The sequence below is a fragment of the Cervus canadensis genome, chromosome 28 (assembly GCF_019320065.1).
Source record: "Cervus canadensis isolate Bull #8, Minnesota chromosome 28, ASM1932006v1, whole genome shotgun sequence".
Classification (NCBI taxonomy): Eukaryota; Metazoa; Chordata; class Mammalia; order Artiodactyla; family Cervidae; genus Cervus; species Cervus canadensis.
In genome coordinates this window covers 26,097,370-26,111,749 of record NC_057413.1, presented here as the reverse complement: position 1 = coordinate 26,111,749, position 14,380 = coordinate 26,097,370, and the positions used below count along the sequence as shown (strand labels likewise).

Below are 14,380 nucleotides of genomic sequence, written 5' to 3'. Positions count from 1 at the left end.
TTTTGTACTGCAAAATTTTCTCAAACATGTGCTCTGCCCTCCTTAACCTTGTCCTTCACTTACTATAAACCATATTATTTCATCTCACTTATTCAAGTCTTCTCTAAATCTACCAAATTATACTTGGTTTCTGTGTAATACTGTATCATATTGCATTTCTATTTTCCTTAGCATTTATAATTATGTATTTGTGAAATTATTCCCTATGTGTATATTTCCTCCTACTGAAGTGTAAATTCTTCAAAGATGATGAATGTGTCTCTTCTCATATGACATTAATACACTTTGGGGACTTCCCTGGATATCCAGTGGTAGAGAGTCCCCCTGCAAGTGCAGGAGACACTGATTTGACCCCTGGTGCAGGAGAATCCCACTTGCTATAGGGCAGCTGAGCCTGTGTGCCACAGCTACTGAGCCGGCGTGCTGCAGCTGCTGAAGGCCACGAGCCCTAGAGTCCACGCTCCATAGCAAGAGAAGCCACCACGATGAGGAGCTGGCACACCCCAACTAGAGAGTAGCTCCTGCTCTCTGAAACTAGAGAAAGTCTGTGTGCTGCAACGGAGACCCAGTGCAGCCAAAAATAAATTAATAAATAAATCTATTTAAAAATACACTTGGAATGTAGTATGGTATGTGTCACAGCATTGCTGCTTAATGACATTTGTGCATTATAGATTGAATTAATAATCATATAAATAAAGTCTGGGGCTTAGTTCAGCCAATAATAGAGTGAGCATTAACTTTGCTTTCCTTTGCTCTTATTCCTTGTGGCATGCACACTCTTTGGGGTTACATATCTGAGAGGGTCTGTGCTTTAGAGCAGGATTTGGAGTCTCCGGGTTTCCTAAATGCAATAAAAATGAGGAAAACCTTAAAAACCAGCATAACTTCAAATAGAATGTTTCTCTGATTACTTCTTCTTTGGGCATTCCTGAATACTTAAAAAGACCCTTGTGTTATGGAAAATTTCAACTATATACAGTAGTAGGGAGAACAGTACCATGTATCAGTAGTCCAGTTTTAACAATGACCAATTCATGGACAATTCTGTAAATTCACTCACTTATTGTTACATGCCTACTGGATTATTTTTAAGATAATCTTAGATATTATATCATTTCATTCCTAAGTATTTTACTATGAAAATCTAAAATATAATAACCCTAGAAATATAAATGCCATCACCATACCTAAAGTTAGGTAAATAATTGCTTAATACAATCACTGTTCATTTTTTCTGATTGTCTCACAAGAATTTTTTTAATAGTTGATTAGTTTGAATATGAATCCAAAAAAGCGTAGCATTTGGTTTATATGGTTCTTCAGTTTTGTTTTAAATGTGTACGTTTCTCTGTTCATTATTTTTCCTTGCAAATTATTTGCTGAAGAAATGTAATTTTTCAATTATGTAACTTTTAAATAGCACTATATTAGATATTAACAAAGCCTTTATTTTTTAGAATTAAATTTTTAAAGTTTGCATTATTTATTATTTATTTCTGATTCAGAATATGAGACATGTTTTAAAATAGTGTAAGCTTATTTAAAGTGTAAGTTTCAGTTCAGTTCAGTTCAGTTGCTCAGTCATGTCCGACTTTTTGTGACCCCGTGGACTGCAGCACGGCAGGCCTCCCTGTCCATCATCAACTCCCAGAGTTTAGTCAAACTCATATCCATTGAGTCAGTGATGCCATCCAACCATCTCATCCTCTGTTGTCCCCTCTCTTCCCACCTTCAATCTTTCCCACCATCAGGGTCTTTCCAAATGGGTCAGTTCTTCACATCAGGTGGCCAAAGTATTGGAGTTTCAGCTTCAACATCAGTCCTTCTAGTGAACACTCAGGACTGATTTTCTTTAGGGTGGACTGGTTGGGTCTCCTTGCAGTCTAAGGGACTCTCAAGAGTCTTCTCCAACACCACAGTTCAAAAGCATAAATTCTTATTAGTTTTTACAGTAAGCTAATTATACCTTCATTAGTCATTCAGAGCAAAATAAATTCCAATTAATTAATTGTAATTTGTTTTATATATCAATTATTTCTAGCTCCATAAACATTTTTGTTATATAACACATGATTTTGGTTTTTATTTTCAAAATTTTATTTATTTTTTGATTGCTGTTTATTAATGTTATATTAGTTTTAGGTGTACAGAATAGTGATTTGATATTTTTATAGGGTTATACTTCATTTAAAGTATCCAGCACCTTCACTCCAGGGTATATATCTGAAGGAAAGAAAAAAAACTAATTCAAAAAGGTATATACTGCCCAATGTTCATAGTAGCATTACTTATGATAGCCAAGATATGGAAGCAAACTAAGTGTTCATTAACCGATTAATAGTTAAAAAAGATGTGGTTTGTGTGCATATATATATATATATATAAATTTATATATATAATTTATATATATACATATATATATAAAATATATATATGTATATATATATATATATAATGGAATATTACTCAACATAAAAAAGAATGAAGTTTTCCTTTGCAACAGCCCAGGTATACCAGGAGTGTTTTATTAGGCTATGCTGATTTCTTACCTTATGGATCACTGATACTTAAAATTTCTTACTCAAAATCCTATTGCCAAAATAGGATTATTAGTACATTTGTTAGTACTAATCTTCTTAGTACATTTGTTCATATGTAGGTGATCTATATTTTTTATAGTGAAATTTTAATTTTATATGTTTAGGATAACAATTGCTGATATTTTCTTTCATTTAAAAATATACATAGTATATTGATGCATATATGTGGAATCTGAAAAAATTAATATAGACAATCTTATTTACAAAGCAGAAACAGAGACAGAGATGTAGAGAACAGACATGTGGATATGGAGTCTGAGGGGAGGGGGGGAGGGTGGGATGAGTTGGAAGAGTAACATTGACATGTATTCACTACCATGTGTAAAATAAATAGCTAATGGGAACATGCTATACAGCACAGGGAGCTAAGCTTGGTGCTCTGTGATGACCTAGATGGGTGGGATGGGGGTGGGGTGGGCAGGAAGACCAAGAGGGAGGGATATATGTGCACATATAGCTGATTCACTTTGTTGTACAGCAGACACTAACACAACATTGCAAAGGAATTATACCCCAATTTTAAAATTTCTAAGCTAAAAATAAAAGTAAATAATCTAAAAAAAAAATTGCACTCTATTTTAGAGTAGTTTTAGGTTCACAGCAAAGTTAAGCAGAAGGTAAAGAGGTTTCTCACATACTGTTGCTCCATCAAGCATATCCTATGCTATTATCAACATCCCTTACATTTTTTTTTTTTACACTAGATGAATTTACATTGACACATCGTTATCACCCAAAGTTCATAGTTTAGTTTAGGGCTCACTCTTGATACATATTCTATAGGTTTGGACAAATGTAAGATATGTATCTCCTGCTATAGTATCAGAGTACTTTCAGTTCCCTAAAAATCCTCTGTGCTCTGTTACCTACATTTTCTTGATCACCTCTGGTTCAGATTTCCTGCATTTACTAATTCCTACTCTGCATTTTAAATTATTTTCTTATTTCTACCTCACAACTAGCTTTTCCTCCTTGAATCTTCCCTACTCCTTTTCCAGGTAAACATGCATAAATATCCATTTGCATGTAACATAGCTTGACTAAAAATTATAGGTTATGGGAGAGGGGAACATAGTTTTTGTTCAGTTCAGTTCAGTCGCTCAGTCATGTCCGACTCTTTGCGACCCCATGAATCGCAGCACACCAGGCCTCCCTGTCCATCACCAAACTCATGTCCATCGAGTCGGTGATGCCATTCAGCCATTTCATCCTCTGTCGTCCCCGTCCCCTCCTGCTCCCAATCCCTCCCAGCATCAGGGTCTTTTCCAATGAGTCAACACTTCGCATGAGGTGGCCAAAGTATTGGAGTGTCAGCTTCAGCATCAGTCCTTCCAATGAACACCCAGGACTGATCTCCTTTAGGATGGACTGGTTGGATCTCCTTGCAATCCAAGGGACTCTCAAGAGTCTTCTCCAACACCACAGTTCAAAAGCATCAATTCTTCAGTGCTCAGCTTTCTTCACTGTCCAACTCTCACATCCATACATGACCACTGGAAAAACCATAGCCTTGACTAGATGGACCTTTGTTGGCAAAGTAATGTCTCTGCTTTTTAATATGCTTTCTAGGTTGGTCATAACTTTCCTTCCAAGGAGTAAGCATCTTTTAATTTCATGGCTGCAGTCACCATCTGCAGTGATGTTGGAGCCCCAGCCCCCCCCAAAAAATAAAGTCTGACACTGTTTCCACTGTTTCCCGATAAGAGTAACAAATCCAAAATTAAATGTTACAACTTTCCTGAAGAGTTCTCTTAGCAACCCCTTCACCAATGATAGGTGTTGACAATTGGACCCTATTTATTCTCTCTGTCTAACTCAACCTCAGCTTCTTTCATTCTGGAAAAAATAATTGTCCATCTAATATATGAAAAAATTCATTCATACTCCATATATGGAGTCTCTTAAATCATTAAAAGGAATCTCTTAAATCATTAAGAGGCCCAGAAAAAGTGCTTTCTATATGATTTGATGTATTCTTTTTAATAAACTAATTGTGACTATAACTAGCAATGTTTTTCTTATGTATTTGTACAATATGTGTAAGACACTTCCTATATAACCAGATTATTTGAATTCTGTCACTAGGCCTACAAGGAAATATACCAAACCCCCATATAATGGATGAAAAAACTACAGCTTGGAAATGTTAGATACTTTAGCCAGGGTTATAAAATATAAATACTAGGTATAAAGTGCTGAATCCTGAACCTGAATTTTGGTTTCTTTGCACCAAACTAAGCTGTACGATATTGGGTTAATATTGTGTCTTTTATTCCAATTATATTTTGAGCTCCCTGATGCAGGCATGGGCAGGGACAGTCTCATACATTTCATAGCCGTTCCATAATACCATCCAAGATGCAATGCATGGACGCAATAATTGCAGAGTGGAAAGTCTGAGGCAATGTCCCTAAAACATTCTCAAAGGCTCACACACACTCTCAAGAGTGATGTCTTGGACACACTCAGGAAAGCCAGAGGATCCATCTGTTGATTCACTTCCTCCACATTGATTTCCACTGGACACAGTGAATCTAGAGGCAAACATCGCACTCATAGATGCTGCTACATTACCTCAATGATGTTGTCCCTCCTGGGATTTCTCTCTCATAGACTCATGCTTTCCTTAGCCAGGAGGGTCACGGGCAGAGGGCTGGGGATATTGGGGTGTTTTGCTATTTCCAGGGCAAACAGGGATGCACAAGGATCCAGTGTGCCTGTCTTAGGCTTATCTGCCTAGAGATATCCTGCAGCCATATTCACTCTCCTGTTCCTCACAGGCCATGTCAGGAAAGTCTGTGTGCTTATATAGCAGGAATTCATCTAGCAGGTGAGACAAACTACACTTGTGTTTTAGGGACCCTAAGTATGTCTGTGATTTCCACTCCATCCCCTTTCCCATTAGGGTTACTAATCCTAAGTAAGGACAAGTTTTTGGTCCTTCTCAAATATCTGCATTATTATCTTACTCTAACCCTCTCCTAACTGATTTTTAGTTCTTTCTATATCTAGAGAATTCTTATCTCCTTAAGGCGGTGAGGACAGGAGACAATGCTTTTACTATTATAATGCATTCTTAACAAATTAAAGTATTGGAAACAAAATTTTGATGTTTGGTACCAAAAATTTAACTTTTGGTACTTTTGAGTTCAAAATTCTTTTCTCTTATTTTTCTGTCATAGGTTTAAAAAGCTGTATTAAAATGGGTACAGAATTGAGAATTTCCTGGCATTCCAGTGGTTAAGACCCAGCTTTCTTTGCTGTGGTTCTGAGTTTGATCCCAGGTTGGGGAACTAAGATTGCACAAGCTAGACAGAGCAGCCAAAAAAAAAAAAAAAAAAACAAAACAAAAAACAAAAACAAAAACCTAAAAAGATGAGTATAGACTTCTCTCTTGGGTTTTGTATTTCTGCTATAACAAATCTATACCAAGGGAAAAAGGTATATATTACTTTCACTGGTGCCCGAATTAAGGGGTGGATAGCAGTGCCAAGAGCCAAGAGCAGAAACTGTAGGAAGAAATATTAACCATAGTGAACATACTGAAATATTATGAGTTTATACAAGTTGCTCTTATGTTTGTTGGCATGAAACGTGATCTGAGAAATGAAATTAAGGGGCCTAAAGCATAAGAGAACATGATCTTGATCAGCCCTGAGATGAAAGACAGGAAAAGTTTCTATTGAAGGGGAGTTTATTACTTCCATGGTGATATGGGGTTGGGGTCACTAGGGAGTAGGTAATTGGGTGGAATACCCCAGTGATCTCATGGTAGGCAACTACTGAGAACAGAAAAAAATATCAGGAAGTCAGGGGGAGAACTCTGAGGTATATGTGAGCTCTGAGATGATACAGCATCTGAAGTCCCAGAGAAGAGAGGAAAGGCAGAGGGTAGGGTGAGAGAGAATATATGATGAATTTGGCCAGAAAATAGTTCTAGGTCATCTAGCACGTCCACTCTTCTGCTCTCATGGATGGGCAGAGCACCTGCAATAGGAAAGACATGAGACTGATGAGTCCCAGGGAGCTTCTGTGCCGTGGTCACGCTGGTTCCCAATTCTCCCATGACTTCTCAACCACGTTTGTGTCTACAACTTCTTCCCACTTCACTTTCTCCTGAAGTGTGTCTGTGGCACTGACAAATATGAAGCCTTACCTTCCTTTCTAGGGTGCAGCTCACAAGGGACCCTGGTGTCTGGAGGCCCCACCTGAGCGCAGGCCTTGGATGATGAAGATGGTGCCCACCACGATGCCCACGAGGCCCACGGTCAACCCCAGGGCACAGACCACAGTCTCTGTCAGCTCTGACATAGGGGCTGGAATCTCAGGCTCTGCAAAAGGGAAGTTATGAAAGTCAGAATACAGAGTGTTGGTTCGTGTGCCTGTGCATGAGATTGGGCAGGAGGTGTGGGGTTCATGCTACAAAAACTCAGGACACCAGGCTTAGGGAAGAGAATGAAGTGTAATTTTAGAAACCTTGAAGTGCGGAAAACAAGCTTTGGACTGTGAGATTGAGGGACCAAAACTCAGACTGTTTTGTACTTTGTAGAAAAACAGAGAGTACTGAAAGGGGTGGAACTTGTACGTACCCCAGTGTTTGAGCAGGGGCTCATCCAGGCCCCAGTGCTCCACTCTGCAGTCATAAACGTCATCATCAGAAGGGAGGAAGGTGAGGTAACCAATCCTGAGGAAGGAATGATCATCCTTGGGGAGGAAGCTGGTCTCAGAAACACCTTCTGTGACTGCATGCCCGTTCTTCAGCCATGTGATGTTGATCACAGGGGGGAAAATGTTGTCCACGTGACAGATGAGGGTGTTGGGCTGACCCAGCATCACGGGAGACTTGGAAAACACAGTCACCTCAGGAACCTCTACGGTGAGGAAACAGCACAGATGTGACACGGGAATAGCTCTGCCCTGATTCTGCACTGCCTCCTGGGGGAGCCCTCCCACCAATGGTTCCCAGTCCTACAGGGGAGGAGCTCTTGTTTGCTTTCTGCTGGGAGATGATATGCGCTGCCCACGCTTTATCCCATGCTGTCTGTGGGCATGCTTGTTAAGGAGTGGGGTCTTGGGGACTCCTCCTTGAGGGATTCAAGGAGTATGTTATGGGAGTAAGGGTCTTTATATTACACGGAAATGTGTGATCTTTGAGATGGGAGAGGATGAGTGTTCAATAACTACTATGAAACCTGGGGACTCTTGGAAAAGTTTATAGAGTGGTGAAGGATATCTCTCCTTAGAGAAGAAGGGAGTGAAGCCTGATATGAAAGAATAGATTCAGAAAAGAGAAGTAGAATGGTGGACCCTTACCGTTGATAGCAGGGGTAAAGTTGGAGCGTTTAGTCAGGATATCCAAGTTGTGTTTCACTGTAGCTATTTCACTCAGTGCAAACTGTGGGTCAAAACCTGCAAACTGGCTAAACATAGGCAGCCGCCAGACGGTCTCCTTCTTTCCCAGGTCCACATAAAACAGCTCATCTCCATCAAATTCCTGAGTGTACTGGCCAGAGGGCCCCTGAGATTGGTAGAGCTCTGCGCCATAGATGCCAACATGGTCAGCTGATAAGTGAGGGTGAGGAGCAGGAAGGTGGAAAACAGAGGGAAAGAAAAGACCATATTAAACAAAGTAACAGAAGAAACTAACTTTCAAACACTGTGGGCTTCACCTTTGGCACAATGTCTGTAAGCAGAGTCCCAGCACCTGCTTCCTTCTCCCTCAGTGTTGATAGCTGTCCTGTTAGAACAGGACACTGTAACACCTGTGATTCTTGGGCTTCCCTTGTGGCTTGGCTGGTAAAGAATCCGCCTGCAGTGCAGGAGACCTGGGTTCGATCCCTGGGTTGGGAAGATCCCCTGGAGAAGGGAAAGTCTACCCACTCCAGTAGGCTGGCCTGGAGAATTCCATGGACTACAGTCCATGGGGTTGCAAAGAGTCAGACAGGACTGAGTGACTTTCAATTTCACTTTCTGGGGCTCACAGGGCAGGATTTCACAGGCTTTGTTTACTGCTATTTCCTGCCTGCCCAGCTCAGTGCCTGGCACATTGTCAGTCTGTAATAAAGATTATAATGGAAAGAGAGAAGAAAGAAGAGAATGAAGGAATTTTCCGGGTATTAGCTTTCTTCCCTCTTCTTCAAAAGTTTCTTCTCTCACTTAACTTTTCATCAGATAATAACACATTCATTGTGATTCTTTTCTCCTCAGGGCTGACTCAGAGCAGAATATTTTCTGCACAGGGATTCCTTCTTTTTTTTTTTAACCAAGGAAAGCCACACATGATCTGAAATATTTTAAAAGAGATTCCTCTTTTATAAGATATAAGAAACAGTATGACAAGGACAGTGGGAATATAACAAAGCATATAAAGAATAAACAATGCTTCTCAGGTGTCCATTTTGTTAACTGTAGTGATTCTTCTTTAGAATGCCTGATTCCTTCTGAAATAAAAAAACGGAAGCTTTATTTTGGATTTCTGACATTTCTTTACCCTATTTTTTTTCTATAAAGTGAAAGTCACTCAGTCGTGTCTGACTCTTTGCGATCCCATGGACTTTAGCCTGCCAGGCTCCTCTGTCCATGGAATTATCCAGGCAAGAATACTGTAATGGGTAGCCATTTCCTTCTCCAGGGAATCTTCCCAACCCAGGGATCAAACCCAGGTCTCCTGCATTGCAGGTGACTTTTTATCATCTGAGCCATCAGGGAAGATGATTTTTTTTTTCTTTAAGGAGATAATTAAACTTCTCCTTTTTCTGATTCAACACATACTTGTTGAGGACTCAGAGTGAATTATAGCCCTTTTCTTCAAATGGACAATGTACTTTTCTGAGGATGCTAAAGCAGAGTGGCAACCAACTCAGTTTGACTCTGTCCAAGTCTGGACAATTTGGTCCGGACACATATGAGTCTTTTAATATTTTCTCTTTCCCAATTTCCTCATTTCATGAATATCAACAGGGTTTCAGACATTGGGAGAGACAAAGAATAAAACATCAATCAGGCATGGTCTCTGTCAACAAGGAGTCTGTTGAGTAATGGGAGAGTCAGGTGAGAAAAGGACCAACTGCTGTGTACTGATCAGCTCTGTGATGGGTATATCCTGCACCCTCATCTGACCTCATCTGTCAATCAAACCAAATGAGATTTTCCTTTCATGTTCCTTGGTCTTTTAAGGGGTCTATTTTTTGCCCCTGGAATGAAATGATCTTTTAAGATTTCCTGGACACCTCTAGCTTATTTCTGAAGTTTCTACTTAGTTATCAACTATTTTAACCAAGTTCTCTCATTACCCACTTTTTTTTAGTTGCATTATAATCTCCAATCTCTCCATCCCAATGTCCTGCTTTCAAATTAGTCTATTGCTCATTCTTACACCCTTTCTGGATCAGTTATAATTAAAGGCCTTCTAACAAAACTTCTTTATCCTTGTAATGAATATTCTTGACTCCTTTTCCAACATGAATATATGCAATTATTCCTTTTCATATGGTACTTGTCCTGGGTTGCCCACACTGAACCACATTACACTGCTGTGCCAACTGGAACCAATCACTTTTATAGCTTCAGCCTCAGCTGGGTCCATTGCCCTGCTCAGCAATACACCTTCTGCTTTTCTATACCATTTTCTTAGCATGACTAATCTTAGCACCCGAATGAGGCAGATAGCATGTCTTTTCATTTTTGAATCCCCCAAAACTTAGCTTTCTATGTGCTCAAAAATGTGTACAAAATATCAACTACTATTCTTGAGGATCAAAGAAACTTTGGGGAAGACTTAAAGACACAGAGATAGCAGAACTATATGACGGTCAGAATCAGCAGTGACCAGGGAAGCATTATGACTTGTGAGCCTTAAGCACTGTTGATCAGGTGGGCCCACCTCCATAAAAATACTAAAGGTCATATTTTATGACCATACTGGTATAAAGACAAAAATAATACAGGCTAAATTATATTTAAACATTTTCTTCTACCATAAATTTTGTTTTTCTTCTAATTAAAACAATAAAGTATTTTCATGGGGCCTTATAAGCATTCAGGCCCTTGGCACTGTGCCCACTGTGCCTAATGGGTAAGTTGAGCTTGGCCAGGACACTCTGGTGTGATGTTGAAGAAAGAAAATGCAGAAGTGCTCTGGAGAAGCAGATGAAAGTTGCTATCACACAAAATTAGAACAGGAGCAGCCATGGCTAATAACGGTGCTGAAGATTAGAATAACCTCCTTTTCTCTTCCCCTTTGAGCTATCTGATCATTCTACTTTGGTTTTACAAACTCACTCTTATTGTCCCTAAACAACAGAGATGTGGGCAAGGGATGGATCGTGGAAGCAAAGGAAGATGAAGGAATGTATGAACAGAGGGTAGAAAGAGGGGAACAGCAAAGGCAGAGGGGCCTAAGGGACCAAATAAATAACCTGTGCTTGCCCATTCTTCTTGAAGGACTTCTATAGATGGGGTGAGGAACAGGTAATTTGGACTGACAATTTGAAAACAATATAATTTAATTCAGCAAGTTGTTTTTTTATCATAAAGTTCTCAATTTTAAAATAAAAATAAGGAACATTTTTACTTTGTTAAAGAAAAAAAGTCAAAGTTACACTTATAATGCTAATACTAAAACATAAAGAGTAATCTTTGACATTTGTGTATCTTAATTACTTAGAAAGCATTCCTACACAACTTTGTTTGTGAGGTGACATGTATGAAGTAACTGAGATCAAGTGATGACCGTGTGGCAAAATGCTTTATATAAAAGATACTCGATGGGGCTGGCTCATCTACCCCCTGTGCCAGATGCCAGCATGGAAATGTATGTAGATCTGAGACTAAGAAAAGGTCAACCTTCTTCATATCCACACAGTATTCATAATTCATGGAACTATTCACCCCAAGATAAACTTTAGAAGAAATATATAAAAAGCTTCCAAAGTTGTTCAGATAAATTTGGGAGTGATAGTTCATGGAATTTTTTGTAACAAGACATCTACTTGTGGAAACATCGCTAATCTTTGAGGCAATCAAAAATGAGTTGATTGCCCTAAAGCCCTCCAGAACATATTCACTGGCTCCAATCTCAGAAACTGAGTGATGACCTTGGTGAACTCTGCAACAGTACCGGTACGAAAGAGAGCGTGTCTGGACTCTGGTTTCCTGAAGGAGGAATGACTATAATTTTTAGATTTGCCTAATATTGAGAAGACTCTTGAGAGTCCCTTGGACTGCAAGGAGATCAAACCAGTCCATCCTAAAGGAAATCAGTCCTGAGAATTCATTGCAAGGACTGAAGCTGAGGTTGAAGCTCCAATACTTTGGCCACCTGATGCGAAGAACTAACTCATTTGAAAAGACCCTGATGTTGGGAAAGATTGAAGGCGGGAGGAGAAGAAGTCAACAGAGGATGAGATGGTTAGATGGCCTCACTGATCCGATGGACATGAGTTTGAGCAGGGTCTGGGAGTTGGTGATGGACAGGAAACCTGGCATACTGCAGTCCATGGGGTTGCAAAGAGTGGGACACGACTGAGCGATTGAACTCACTGACTGAATATGGAGAAAGGTGTGAGGATCTCTACTATTTCTAGGCCAATCTTTCTTGATTTTCCCTCTGATCCCCTATTCCCCAATTCTGATCTCTCCATCCCTCAAATGTGCACTCACCCACAATGTCTTCACCTCCACTGGGGCTCATCATGGTGGTCAGGGCGAGGGCTCCCAGAATCAGAGCTCTGTTCAGGACCATCGTCTTCTCAAGGTGGTCTCAGCAGTGGCTGTTCTGAGTTGCAGAGCAATGATGAGGGCTGAGCTGAGAAGGAACTTTGAAGACACCCAAACCATACTCTGCCAGGTCGGGTTGTGGCCAATCAGAAAAATCCCCTTTGATGACACCTCAGTTGCTAGATGAAGACTTTGTACTAAGAGGCCTGGAAGGGACTGGGAAATACCCTGGTTTTGATGCAGCCTCCACTCAGAGTGGACCAGAGAGATATGTCTATGAAAAGAGGGACGATATTAAATCAGAGTCTTTTCACATGTGTGTAAGCCCGCTCCTGACAAGAGGGGTGGGAATTTCAAAGAAACTTCATGGACAGATGAGGCCATCACTGATATGCTATCGCAACAGGATTTTCTGGATTACAACTCCCAAGAACTCTCCCTTGAGTTGGTCCCATCCCTAGGAGGCCCTGCCACTTCCCCTTTCCCCTGCCTCCATGCTGTGTTGTGCTTAATCTCTCAGTCATGTCTGACTCTTTGTGACCCTGTGGACTATAGCCCACCAGGCTCCTCTGCCCATTGGATTCTCCAGACAAGAATACTGGAGTTGATTGTCATGTTCTCCTCCAGGGAATCTTCCCAACCCAGGGATCGAACCCAGGTCTCCTACATTGCAGACAGATTCTTTATCAGCTGAGCCACCAGGGAAGCCCAGGAATGCTAGAGTGGGTAGCCTATGCCTTCTCCAGGGGATCTTCCTGACCCAGGAATCGAACCAGCGTCTCCTGCATTGCAGGTGGATTCTTAACCAGCTGAGCTACCACGGAAGCCCAATGCCTCCATATGTAGATTAACTGTCTTTCTCTTTGCTTCCATAGTGCACGTGGAATTCCCTAAATATTGAGCTGACCCAGGGAAATTCTGTTAGTGGCAGCCAAGAAATACCTTTGCCCATCCTCCACCTAGCAGCACTGGTTGGTCCTGGAAGTGCTTTCTGCCACCGTGGCTGACACAGGCTTAGTCTGAATGGAAGCCCCAGTGGTATAACATAAATGAAACAGACCAGAGTAGCACTGAAGGGGTTCCTAAAACAAAACTGTCTTCAGAACCACAGCTTGAAAATTGGGCCAGGAACAAGTGCCAAGATCAAGAAGAGTGTTGTTGTTCAATCTCCAAGTTGTGTCTGACAGTTTGCGGTACCATAGACTGTGGCACACCAGGCTTCCTGAACCTCACCATCTCCCGAAGTTTGCCCAAGTTCATGTCTATTGAACCCACTCACCCCACTCATCCACCCCCAACCCACTCCAGCTGCCATCAGTCTCCTGATAAAAAATCAGAGTTCACCTGAATTCCAGCCAAACTCTAGGTGTTGTGACATGCAAGGGATGTCTTAATATAGTCTCAATGTAGTCCAAACTGACACATCCATACCTATTGGAGACAGATTCCTCAGCTCTTAGAGTGATCTAGACCTGTGGACATTATTTACCCAAGACTCTATCTTGTGCTTATTTCTTTCACAAATTAACACTAGAGAATCAATATTACTCATTATGAGGGAGAACTTGAAGTAGTAGACAGCTTTGAGACAGTGAAGCTTTGAATAAAAGCTTACTATGCCATGAAGATCAAGTTGCTGTTGTTGTTCAGTCACTAAGTCATGTCTGACTCTTTGCAACCCCCTGGGCTGCAGCCAGGTTCCTCTGTCTTCCACTATCTCCCAGAGGTTGCTCAAATTCACGCCCATTGAGTCAGTGATGCCATCTAACCGTCTCATCCTCTGTCCTCGGCTTTTCCTTTTGCCTGCATTCTTTCCCAGCATGAGGGTCTTTTTCAATGAGTTGACTCTCTGCACCGGGTGGTCAAAGTATTGGAGCTTCAGCTTCAGCATCAGTCCTTCCAATGTGTATTCAGGGTTGACTTCCTTTAGAATTGGGTGACCACCAGCTAAAATAAAATATTTGAACAGGATCCAGAGTTTCCTAACATAACAGCCAAAATGTCCAGGATATGATAAAATATTGCTCTTGTCATACCAAGAATCAGGAAGCAAACCTTGA

General features: G+C 40.8%; 1 protein-coding gene across 1 annotated transcript; it reads right to left on the bottom strand.

Moving 5' to 3' along the window:
* Window positions 1–6,279: 6,279 nt before the first annotated feature.
* On the bottom strand, window positions 6,280–12,415 carry LOC122429365 (SLA class II histocompatibility antigen, DQ haplotype D alpha chain-like). Its single transcript, XM_043449611.1, has 5 exons — window positions 12,264–12,415; window positions 7,917–8,165; window positions 7,193–7,474; window positions 6,760–6,934; window positions 6,280–6,590 (listed from the first exon to the last, which is right to left on the bottom strand). The coding sequence occupies exons 1-4, from the start codon at window positions 12,343–12,345 to the stop codon at window positions 6,780–6,782; spliced, it is 768 nt and encodes a 255-aa protein (XP_043305546.1). The 5' UTR covers window positions 12,346–12,415; the 3' UTR covers window positions 6,280–6,590; window positions 6,760–6,779.
* Window positions 12,416–14,380: the final 1,965 nt, after the last annotated feature.

Bases quoted from the DNA above. Each gene is read 5' to 3' on its own strand.
- LOC122429365 (XM_043449611.1), bottom strand. From the start codon at position 12,345: ATGGTCCTGAACAGAGCTCTGATTCTGGGAGCCCTCGCCCTGACCACC. The intron at 8,166-12,263 runs GTGAGTGCACAT...CTCACTTATCAG, and splicing joins TGGAGGTGAAGACATTGTGG to CTGACCATGTTGGCATCTAT. The intron at 7,475-7,916 runs GTAAGGGTCCAC...TCCTCACCGTAG, and splicing joins CTTTACCCCTGCTATCAACG to AGGTTCCTGAGGTGACTGTG.